The sequence below is a fragment of the Stegodyphus dumicola genome, chromosome 1 (genome assembly GCF_044657685.1).
Source record: "Stegodyphus dumicola isolate Sdum_Otavi_A_Nest chromosome 1, ASM4465768v1".
Taxonomy (NCBI): Eukaryota; Metazoa; Arthropoda; class Arachnida; order Araneae; family Eresidae; genus Stegodyphus; species Stegodyphus dumicola.
Window position 1 is genome coordinate 3,243,765 of NC_140768.1, and position 13,051 is coordinate 3,256,815.

General features: G+C 35.1%; 2 protein-coding genes across 2 annotated transcripts in view; one reads left to right on the top strand and one right to left on the bottom strand.

Annotated features, from left to right (window-relative positions):
* Positions 1 to 13,051, bottom strand: part of LOC118188057 (prolactin-releasing peptide receptor-like) — a 335,927-nt gene that overhangs the window by 80,360 nt on the left and 242,516 nt on the right. The window lies entirely within an intron of this gene.
* The window catches only part of LOC118188968 (uncharacterized), a 162,648-nt gene that overhangs the window by 71,300 nt on the left and 78,297 nt on the right, over positions 1 to 13,051 (top strand). The window contains exons 6-7 of the mRNA XM_085812237.1: positions 2,674 to 2,858; positions 7,707 to 7,745. Of these exons, the coding sequence (XP_085668363.1) occupies positions 2,674 to 2,858; positions 7,707 to 7,745 (224 nt within the window). The remainder of the gene's footprint in view (positions 1 to 2,673; positions 2,859 to 7,706; positions 7,746 to 13,051) is intronic.

A 13,051-nucleotide genomic window follows, 5' to 3' on the forward strand; every position in this document is an offset into this window, starting at 1 on the left:
ATATGCAAATTAATTTCGATTAAGTTGCAAATTTCCAGATCCTTACAAAGAGATTTAATATTTACTCAAGGTGTAGGTGTGTTTGCTACAGACAGCGGCATCCATTCAAATGCCTTGAAAGTGATGGAAATGCTCCCTTCTGTTGTACGTACTCGCTGCTGGAGTGAGTTGTCACTAGCGAATGTATTAATCTAAATGAAAATAAATGCGACAGCTTTGTTTATTATCATGGTAATTTTTATGTCCTTTACTGGAACGCAACTTTGAATGATTTAAAATGCTATATTAACATTTGCAATGAATTTTTTTTTTTTTTTTTTTTGTACGCTATCAGTTCAGGTATTTGTTCTGTGTTGAATCACTGAAGATTTCTCTCAGTCCGTACTTGTCCGTTTTATTTAAACTTTGGCGAGACGCAGGGCTAGTTTACCTAAATGTGTAAACGAATTTGTACGCGAATTCAATGTATTCATTATGCCACTAATGATATTAATTATGTGATAATGCTGCTGTGTATCCGTATATCTCTTCGTGAAATGAACTGGAACTACCTTGACACACCACTAACTGAAATAAATTCTTAAAAAGTCTGTGTCTCTTTCGGAACATAATTTTTTAAAAACACTTGTAGAGTAATTAGGAATTTTTGGAAGCCAGTGAGATGAAAAATTAGCAACCGCCTTCGCCGGGAATCGAACCACGGACCTCTGGAATACCGGCCCAGTGTGCTGAACCACTACACCACGAAGGACGCTAGGAAAGTAGGGGAAATACCTTATATACTCCCCTTTTTAAAGGGCGACTGGGGTTTTAGGGGACCTAGTCGCCAAATCTTGGGTGTGGAGAATCATCATCCGCAACCTTTTTAGGGGCGCCACTATAGAGTCATTAGGTTAATTGGAAGCAGAAAAAATGAAAAATATGCAACCGCCTTCGCCGGGAATCGAACCACGGACCTATGGAATACCGGCCCAGCGTGCTACCGTTACACCACGAAGGCACGCTAGGGAACTGGGAGAAATATCTTATACACTTTAGAGAGATCAGAAGAAGGATATATAAGACCCTTTTATTCGAACATAAAATTAACAAATGACCCAACTTGGGTTACAGGAAGCCAACACTTCTGAGTTAACAGAAATACGTGACGAATAATAATTTCAAGGTGTGGTAATTCTGTGGCCTAACGGCTCACAGAATACTTTAACGCGTAGGAAAGGCTCTGGTTTGTTGTGAACCGGCGAGACATGCCTAATGTCGAGAACGCTAACGCAAGTCGCGAATAATCACAGCACAACGTTGCCCGGGATAGGCAGACACGCTCTAAAAATAGCTTCAGAAACTGTTACTTAAATAGACCTACATTCTATCTTAATCTGAATAAACTCTCGCTATCTCATTTACATTCTGGCATGAAAAGTGTGGGTGAAAAGAGAGTAACAGGAAAGTGAAATTTGAAATGAGCTGTTAGTTAAAATAAATAGATAAACCTCTTAATCACTAGACGATACCCTTTAACATGTAAGATTTCAAATACAGTTCTGAAGTGTCTTCCTGTGTGAAAATTAATGCACCATAAAATATCCAGAGAGTTTGATATTTTATTGACTAACTACCCTCTACGCGGCCAGCCTTCGTCTGGATTTTAAATGTACCGGAAAAATGCCTGAAGGGAACACCAGACATTAAAATTAAAAACTGCACAGAATATTACTTTGCAGAATATTAGATATATAAAAAAGTGACAATGAAATCTGCCAATCTCTTAAAAACAGTGACATAAGAAATACGATGAAAAAAAATTGTTGCCAAACCCATATTTCTAAAAGAATGAAACTATTCAAAATGATGCGATTTCATCAAAAATCTATCAATAACAATAAGACAAGAAAATTGTTGCCAAAATCACATTTTAAAGAGATGAGATGTGAGGAGTGTACTCGGAAGCTTCATTTAAAAATGTTTTTAAAAATACAAAATATTATCATTTTTCCAAAATTCTTTTTGTAAAAGCAGTCGCAAAGATGAAAGTTTAACGTGTCCAAAAATCAAAGAAAAATAAACTGTACATACTTAAAAATAACCTTTTTTAGGAAAAAAATCCCGTTGAAAAGGTGTTAAGCTCACTTTGTTAAATAAATTCGTATTTAATCGATTTATTGGAGCACGAAATTTATTTTAAGTTCGTAAAATAGCTAAGTGCCTACGTTTCCTGACAATGTGAAAATGGAGTGTGTAGAGTAAAATCTCGCTTTCCTATAGCCCATTATGTCTCAAAATGACGCGATTTCGTCACAAAACATACAATTAAAAAATTCGAATTCGAATTTAGAAAATATCGCTTCGAGGTGCACTGGCTCTTTTCTAGATGCACCTATGTACCAAATTTCGTAGCCGTGGGTCTATTAGCATACGCGCAGCGCGAACGAAAGACACACTGACGCACACACAGACAGACTCTTTCTTTTATTATATGTAGAAATAACTCACCAGCAGTATTATTATCAGAAAATCTTTATTATCAGAAAATGAATATCTTCATACACATGGATAGGCAATAATTATTTGTTTCATCTGGATGCAAATATTTCTACCAAAAAAAATTTCCAGTGACGAAAAATTAATAAATAAATGAATAATTAGTACTCTTGTAAGTTTTTTTGTTTCTTTCAGGCGGATAAGTCTCAGGCTGCTTCAGAAAAGTTCCTCGAGGAGCTGTCCTCGAGAGTGATAGAGGAGAAAATGGACAAGCTCGAGAAACCAATAAACCAGAGGCTGGAAAACATGGCCTTGATGATTGCGCAATTGCAACGCTTCATCGCAGACGCTGTCTGTCCAGATGCTGCAGGTGTCACTAAGTAAGCCCACTATGTCCCACCTTTCTCGATAAACAGAACTGTGTAATCATTGCCCATAGCATTCCATTGTAAGGAGGGTAGCAGACGAGGGCCGATATACAACAGGGACTGCCGGGTGAAAACTGACTCGATTCCATCGTCAGATTGCTTTTTTAATAAAAATAAAATCAATCATTTATTTCTTACAAAAATAAAAACAATATAAACGCATATACTTTTAAAAACAAATAAAATTCTCAGTCAGATCATTCAGTCTATTCTGGGTTTCCAATTTTCTGCCTTTTTGTGAAGATGATTTTTGTGAAGATTTGTGATTATGATAGATTGGCTTAATGGCATATTGCGTTCAATTTCGTCGTCAATCCATATAGACAGTCGTTTTTCCATTTCCTCTATAATGTTATTTCTAGAACGGGTAATTCTAGTTGCAGAACTGGACGTAGCTGCAGTTGCCAATGACAGTATTTTTTCTTTATTCTTAAGAGTTGTCCTTATTGTTGAAGTTGCCAAAATCAACGCAGCACTAATTTGAGATTGACGTTCACCAGAATCTAATCTTCTAATCACTTGCATTTGAGTTTCCAGTGAAATGCTTTTTCTGGTTGCTTTCTTTTCTTGTTTTTTATTATCACCCATGATAAAAACTAAAGATCATAATATTTGTCACTGTATTAATCGTTATAGTATTATACAAATTTAAACTTACAATAATGTCAACAAATGTTGTTTCAAATGATAAAAAGCAAGAAACACAACTACACTGTTTCGGATATGTTATTTGGAAACCTAGCGCTGCGCACAATTTCGGAGAATCCCCGGGTTGAAATAAAAGAGCGCTAAACCGAAACAGCGCTAAACAAAACAGCGTTAAGCGGGGTCTTACTGTCCCAGTATCTCAACTTATGTAAATTGCCTCTCAGTCTTACACTAAGGTGACAATGAATGCACTGTATTTACCCTATCGCAATTTTTACATCTAGTAAATAATGTTCATCATGAAGTTAATATTAAAATACCGCAAAACATTTGTCAGAAATGAGAAACTCTTATCATTCTTATCATTCTTTGTAATGGTTGTTTCAAAACGATTATGAACTTTCTTCTTTAATACTGAATACTGCATTTTTATCCGAATTACATAAGAGAATACTGTTTCAGTAATGTATTCATTCATATGTTTATAATCCTATTGCTTTGGAATTACTCTTCCAATATCTATTGTAATAATGTTTCCTTCATGCTATATACCCTTGTATCCAATTATGAGTAAGAGGCTTCCCGTTTTATTTTTATGGAGCCTAAATGTATGCACCACTATGAAGTTTTGGTTATTCATCGCAATAGGATTAATGTCTCTCTTTGTATTATACATATACATTTCCCCACATGTATGATTTTTCTTTTGTATAAGTACTAATGTTTTAAAATTATATTACATAGATGCTTTTGTAATCCTTCTCTGTAGCAGGAAATGGTAATGAATACAAAATCTTCATATACCACCCAATACTTATCATAACTGAGGCACTTTCACCATGCTTACCATTGGTGCTATGCTTATTATATCAAATTCTTGTAACAAGTACTTCATATTATATAATGCGTTCCTGTCACAGTGCTTTCTTTAGTGATCTTCGTACCTGTAATGGTTCTTACTATTTTTATAGAATGACTGCTGAATTTTTGTTTCTGTTTTTGTTTCAATTGTTGTCTGTATTCCTTATTTCTATTTAGTTTGTCCTCAAGTTTCTTAGTTTCTCTGCATCTTCTTGCAACTTCTGGCTCTTCCCTTTTTTCCTTTTTTTTTTTTTTTTTTTTTTTTTTTTGTTTGTTTGTTTGCATTCCTTTTCTTTCCTTTCTGCATTTCTCTTTCCTAGTTTTTTTTTTTTTTTTTTTTTTTTTTTTTTTCTCCTCTTATTATTTTCTATATTTACTTCATCTGTATGTATCTTCGCATTTTTACCTTTTCAGTACATATACCCTGTATTTTTGTATCTCATCTGTACTTTGTAATTATGTCTTTGTATTCTTGTACCTATTCTTTACAGTGCCCCTAGTGGTCAATCATGTAGATATAACACTATGTATGTATAAAACTCCATATCAATGTAATTATTATCCCCTTGTTTGGGCATGTATCAATTATTTAAATCTTGCAATAAATTCCCGGTGACCACTTCGGGTAACAGACGGCGTCGGGAACGGAATCAGGCGTTGGCTCTCGGCTCCGGGTGCGGGACGTTTGTTTGTCCCCTCCTCCCGGGGTCTGGTCTCTGGACAGGGGTGGGCGTGGTGCTATACCGATTCACCATTACGGTAAAGGGAAGGTGCCCACGTCCTCCGTCACTTGTCACTTGTATTTATTCTATATAATGCAGTAATGTTACTGTAAAGATTGTTTCTTTGTAGCTGGCCGTACTTCACAGTGAAGATAAGACTTAGGTGCTTAAGCCATACTGCTGCCTCCTTAAAGCATACATTTTGCCCGATTATTGATAATTTTCAGGAGTTTTCTAATCAAGAAATAATCTTAACAGTGCAAGAGAAACGACAACCCGTAATTTTTATTGTCTAACTCATGTGATAAGTTCAGCAATAATGGCAACAAAGCAACGGAGAAAAATTGGAAAGCCAATTTCCCAAAGCCTGTGCTCTACCCCTCCCCCCTTTTTACCCGATTCTTCGGAAGAACGCGAATTTTTATTCTAAAGGAGCCTAGATTAAACTAATGAAAATAAATTTTTAATAGTCATCTTAAAGTTTAGCGACAAAAGATAACTAACATCATCGACGGCTGATGAATTTTAACTTTTTACTTCTCTGTACGAAATAAAAAGGAAGTATTGTAATCGCGAAAAGCTTCAGGCATCATATTTCAAAGAAAATATCCATTTTGATCTCTACCGAATGCAGTTTAACGATATTTTTGCGTGACATCCGTAGGTAAGAATAGAATAAAAGACTCTTTTCCCCCCAAAAAAATTATAAAACTGTTTATAAATGAATTCTGAAGAGAAATTTTCGTGGCGTCTGTACATACGTATCTCGCATAACTCAAAAACGAGTAGCCTCAGAACGTTGAAATTTTGTATATAGGACTGCTATAACATGTAGATGTGCACCTCGTATTTTGGTTGCAATCGGCCGCACCAAAAATTACATAAATTATATGTATATATATATTCATTTTGTTACTCAGTAATCAGTTTCTTAATTCTTATATGTTTATAAATTGTGCATTTTTTGCTATAAAAATGATTGAATTAAGTTGTCCTTTTCTTTCGGTTAAGGTTTTTATGCCTTTAGTAAATCTGCATGCGATATTTTTAGAATTATTAACAATTTTAAAGTTGTTTAAGTGCCGCTATGTTTAATTATTTTTTCAATGGAGGCTATGTTTGTTTACATTTGAAACAGCAGAATAGTAGATTTGTTGCCAATTTAGAGAAAGTAAGCTTCGCAAAAACAAAGATAACGCCTTCTTTTATTATTGCGAAATAAACCATGCTTAATCGATTCTGAAATTTATTCGAGAAAATAAGTGTTTAAGATTCCCTTTATAATTTTCAATACGGATATTTTGAGGTTTTATGTATTTTTTCCTTGAAGTGAAAACTGAATTAATTGAATCAGAAATACCATTTCGTCTGTGAAAAACTGTTTCTTTTTTGTTTTGTTTGCTTAATTTCTTGTATACATTGTTCTAGATTTATTATAGTATTTGAATAGAACGTGTGGCAACGATTCGCCAATTCTTGAAATGATATAAATTTATATACATTCTGAGTTACACTATTAACGAAATTTAACAGTGTTAAGTGAACCTAGGGCCAGGGTGTCGCTATGGTAAACAAATAGGAGTGAATTTTAAAGAGTGCATTTATTCTATTGTGGTTTATGCGCTATCGACGAAATAAATTTAATCCAATCCAAAAAGTTTAAATGAAATGTAAGAAAAAATGTGTATAATTTAATATTCCAAACAAGGAAAACATGTGTTGTACACATGAGACTTTTTTTCTTTTTATTACAGTAAGAATTTGTCTTTCGTTTCATAGCAATAAGTGTCTGGTATACATGGCTTTCAAGAATTCCTGCATTTTATGACATAAATTTTTACAAATATTTTATCTTTAAATCAATTATAAATGTGTTTAGTTATTAAAGTTTCCTGTTCCTTATTATATACATACGCAATAATAACACATGAAACATTTTAATATGTTTCGAACTCTCCAAACGTTATGTCGGTGTATACTTCCCGTTGAAAAATTAATGCTTTCCGTTACGATAATTTCTTACCGTGTGTAATGGTTATTAGACTCGTTATTGGCTTCAAGAATTAAAAGAATTTACAGTTTTGAAGTAGCTGCCAAAATCAGAAAGATCCATTAAAATGGCGCAGTTCTAAATGCATAACTATGATTATTTTATAACAAAGAAGATGGTTGATGGTTTTTATAACAAAGAACAGAACTGTTTGCAGTTTTATTATGCAACATCCAGGTGGATTATGGGACCCTTGTAAAGATCGGAAGTGAATATGATAAAAGGGGCCCATAATCTACAGGCATACATTAGACATTTTCAATTGTTAGCGTATTTTTTTCCTTATGTGGATTACGTACAAATCACCAGAAAAAGCTTTAAATTCCTTGTGTTCCCTGTAAAAATACACTTTCGTCGCAAATAAGACACGGGAATTGTCAATTGCGTTTATAAATACTTACTTTTAAGTCCGAAGATATTAAGTGCAAGAACTATTGTATCGCTTCTGTTAATTCATTTTTTAAGATATTCTTGCATTTTCTCTTATTTTTTAGACTTATTGGTTGTCGTTTCTTTTAGATGTATGACGTGCGGTCGCAGAGCGAATTTGGCATACAGGTAAATATTATACTTAATAGTTTTTATACAAATAGCTTTTTGTCCATGATTCATGCGCGTTGTAAGGTATGAGTAGAATTCCTTTCACTGATTATATTTCGATCCAAAATCTGTATTCGGCACGTTTTATGGAATACGATGGAAGAATGAAATACTTCGACAGAAGTATAAGCCACCTGATTGGAAATCAGACCACTTGTTGCATATTTAATTATGATTCTTGAAACAAATTTAATTCGGTCGTATAAAATTGCTTCCATGGTATTGAAGTGTTACTCCTTTTTATCTAATAACTAAGTGTGGAAGAACCTCGTGAACAACTAAACGAAAATTACCGTTTGTTGCTCAACATAAGGCTTACCATGTAGAGCTATTAGGAATTTTTGAAAGCAGGAGACTTGAAAAATGAGCAACGCCTTCACCGGGAATCGAACCCAGGACCTCTGGAAAAAGCGCCCACCACACCACCCACGAAGGCAGGCTAGGAAGGCTGGAGAAATACCTTATATACTCCCCCTTTTTAAAGGGCGTCTGGGGTTTTCTAGGGGACCCAATCGCCAAATCCTGGGTGTGGAGATTCCTCATCCACCACCCTTTTAGTTCGGGCGCCACTGCAGAGCTATTAGGTATTTTCGGAAGCAGGCAAGATGAAAAATAAGCAACGCCTTCGCTGGGAATCCAAACGCGGACCTCTGGAATACGCGCCCAGCGTGCAGATCACCACACCATGAAGGCATGCCAAGAAGGCGGGAGAAATACCTTATAACCAGATGGCTCCTTTCTCGGGGTGTATAACAAATCCTCCACTAGGGTTTAACCTCAAAGTTATAAGGAATATGAAATTAACCCATTAACCGCCAAAACTACAAGGAATGTTTCTTTTCTCATGAAAATAATAAAAAATATTAAATTAAGTATTTATAACATAAATTTACATTGAAAATAAAAAAAATGCTCTTACGTGTGGAAAAAGCGAGTGTTGCGTTCGCGCAACGTTAGCGGAATAAGACTACGGATGTTTAGTGAATAGGATTGTACTCGTGTGATGTTTCTTTTGAGTGGAGCGCAGGATTACTTTTTAGCTGTATAACGTTTTATAAATCCACAAATCACTTTACTTGTAATTAATTTAATATTAAAATATACATTGTATTTCTTTTACAAATACAGATTATTTTATTTGAAAACTTCAAGCATGAAAAGCTTGTTTACAATCATGACGTAAAGCTACATTACATACTCTGCATCTATAAACAGTCTGGCTATGGTACTCTTCACAACAAAGTCTTTTGTTGTCAACGGACTTTACGATAAAATGTCTACCATCTCCATGCAATGGTTTTTGAATGCTGAATTTACTAGGTCTTCCTGTTGCTGATCTATTTCTGGCTAATTCTACCCTCTCAATAGGAGTTTGAAAAAGGAATAATGCATTCTCGTGTCTGGAATCTAAAAGTTTCAGTAGTAAAAAGTGGTGATATTTAGTAAGTTTAGATACGGTATCACCTCATATAATTTATCAGTACTGTCAATTTGACTATTGTCAAATGCAAATTCTGCTTCATATTCCTGTACTGCAAACGTGATATCGATTCTCGTACAACAGAAACAGAAATGTCCTTATCAAAATACCAATACATTTTTTCTTGAGGTAAAGAATGTAATAATATTCCAATAAATGTAATAAGCAATAATATTCCAATAAATCTTCTCATATAGGCTTCAGATGCAATAAATTCTGAGCATTTTTTTTCTGAGCGTATATATTTGTCTGTTCAACGAGAAGAGAGTAAATGTCTAAACCAAAACTAAAATCGAAAATCTGTACATTAGTTTTACCTTGTGTTTTGTCTTTTATAATTTCTCTTCTATCTCTTTCTTCATGTTCTTCCTGAGACATAACTAACAGTTCCTTTTTTATCCACTTCAAAATTTTAGTCTTCTGCTTTTTAAGCTTTTTAGTATGACTATAACTGATTTTAGAAGGCTGAAACTTACTTCTTACGTGAATTTCAACTTCCCCAGCAATATCATTTGGTAAAATATCATTATCATTATTTAAAACATTGCTATTCCTTTCTTCTTAGTCACTAGCCTCTGCAATTTCTGGGGGAACAACAACAATATCAGTTTCATTCTGGTCATTATGAACATTATCATCATCTGTTTCTTCATCAAAAAATCTTTTAAGGGCTTCTTCTAATGTAAGATACCTCGTTCTAGGCATTTTTAAACAACCAGAACATGAATCAGAACATCGAAAGTAATGAGTGAAAAAGGAGATTGATTACCCGTTTCCATGGGCCTGTCCATATCCCGTTTCCTGCTGACGTTTCGTCAACGCAACACCTGTTTTCATTCCCTTCCCAACACAAATATAGACATGTGACTGATGTAATGTTCTGATAAACGGTGACCTTGACTAAAAATAGATCACTCATAAAGACGGACATTCTTTCGTTAAATATTTTGAGCAAAAATACGCGTTCGAAAATTTTGCTTAAATTTTGCTTAAAGTATGAGATTAATTATTATAAACAAAATGATTGTTGAAGGCAAATATTTTTTACAGAAATAATCTTCATAATATTCCCTACATAAAATCATCTGCTGGTATAAAATATCTTAGGTAGTTATATTTATATACGCATTTATTTTGATCGTTGCGTCAACGCAACACCAGAGGCTAAGGGTTAACTGATGGCTAACTAAAGAGATTTTGTCGAAGCTAACACAAGTAGTTGGCTCCTAAATATCGAATCAACTAGCAAAGCTATCAAAGGTCCTTAATATGGCCGAGAGTAGCCACAGCTTAGAGAGACGTGGCCAAAAGGCAAAAGCGCGCTAGTCGGAAACTCTGATAAATGTGTCTCACTCTCGAAGTCAGTGGAACTTCGACTTAAATACTACTCCTTCTCATTTGCATTAAACGCGATTCTAAAAACACGTTCTGGTAAGAAATTTATAAGCTGAAATTAGGAGAGATAGGAAAGGGGTTTTAACTTAAAAATAACTGGTATAAAGTTAGGATAAACTTTACAGTATATTAAACATTAACTTATCGGCTTCTGTCGTTCTGTTGAAAGAAGATCCGTGCCGTTTCTTTCGAGATGGGTTGATCCCATTTACTTTTTTGCTGCCAAACAAAAGGTAAACTTTTCCTGTTACTAACTTCCAAGCCTGCGCATATAACTAGTGCTAGAAATATTATGTTTATAAAACAGATGAAAGTAAATAGTAAATGAAAACACAAATTTTTATGAAAATACTACTCTGGTACCATTAGTGACACGCCTCTTATACATAAGTGAGAGTTAACTTGTGTTATAGAACATGGCAAACTTCTGAAACTATAAAAATATAAACTTCCCCTATAAACGACATTCTACAGCAAATGCGCAAATGGGTGAATTGAATGCAACGAAATTTTGTATATGGGCTATACAAGAGATGCGCTCACGGAATTTCGAAACAAACATTTTAGTTACAAAATGTCCATTAGAGGACGCCTTTTCGGTAAAAACAGGAAATTTAACACAACAAGCTACCAAAATGGAATACAGAAACAATATTAACATTTATTGACTAGTTTCTAATCAGCTTGTCATCGAATCACATTAAGTAAACGTAAGGGAGACTCAAAAACAGTTCAATTTGCAGAAACAAGAACAGATTAGGACGAAATTGCACAAGAGAATGGTTTTGTTAATTGTGCCCAGGATGATGGTGGGAAAGGTGCTCCACATGACCACCCTCATTCACCTTCAAAATTTCAAGTCGATGGACAGTGCGTTCAATAGCAGATCGTAATTGATCAGTTGTAAGGCTAAGCACACGAAGCGTTATGGAGTTCTTTAACTCATTCAAAGTCTAGCAAGGCGTTACGTCTAGCGAACGTGGTGGCCATGGATTAGGAAAGGAGCAACTAATAACACGTTCCTCTGCGAAGTGTTGGAGCAATAACGCCTTCATGTTTTCTTCGATATGTGGGGGCACAACATCCTGCATGAAATTGGTCAATGTAAGTGAAATTCCCATTGTATTTCCATTGTATTGGCCTTACTGTATTTGTGGCACAACAATTGTCTGCAGCATGTCATGGTACTGACGGCCCGTAACGGAACATGTATTGGCTTTGCTGTATTTGTGGCACAACAATTGTCTGCAGCATGTCATGGTACTGACGGCCCGTAACGGAACATGTATTGGCTTTGCTGTATTTGTGGCACAAAAATTGTCTGCAGCATGTCATGGTACTGACGGCCCGTAACGGAACATGTAGCAGGCCCGAGTTCCTCAAAGAAGAATGGCCCAAGGATGAATGTCGCCGTTAATCTACCCCAGATAGTGACCCTTTGGAGACTGTATAGGAATTTCAGTGTGTATCCGCGGATGTTCCATAAGCGATAAGCAACAGAGGACGTGAGCACTGTCCCTTTGCCATTCGGTTAATCAGTACAGCACCACTTCCACCCTTATCTAGAGTTGGCCAGTTGGTGTGGCCACACGAGAGCCTCGTACAAGACTCCCAGATAAAGCGCCTAGAGCATCAGGTGGGCGGTCGAACAAACCAATATGCCCCCGGGAATTCCCCCTCATCCAATCGCCCGGGCCCAGTATTTATTGAAACAATATCAATCAACATATGGGCATACAAGGGCTTTGTCAACATGGTATGACAGACTGTTGTTATTACTACATAGGACTTACATGACGATGACCTCCTACACATTCTTGGTTATTACCTAAATAAACATGCATACATATAAACATTACAATATATACAATTGTATATTGTACATTATGCAATACTTGCGCTATACTGTACCTTATATTACGTCACACATAAGATACTTTACTTTTGTACATTTCCCTATATTACAATGTGCGTTATACCATACAGTACATTTTACCATACTTCGCATTACTTTATACATTTGCCTTACGTATTCAAACATAGAAACAGCCATTGAATACATATTATACATGTTATGAATAATGCCCTATATAAATTGTATAAACCTGGCATTACATTATACTGCATCTTACATTACTTTAACACATTATACGTTAGGCTTTACACTTGCACATTTTACTAATTTGCATAGTATTTATATTATTTGACACAGATTACATTATGCAGTACTTTGCAATAAACCGTACTTTATATTCGCTACACATTATACATGATGCCTTGCTTTTGTGCATTTCACCAGATTACAATGTACGTTTTACCATACAGTACATTTTACCATACTTCGCATTACTTTATACATTTGCCTTACATATTCAAACATAGAAACAGA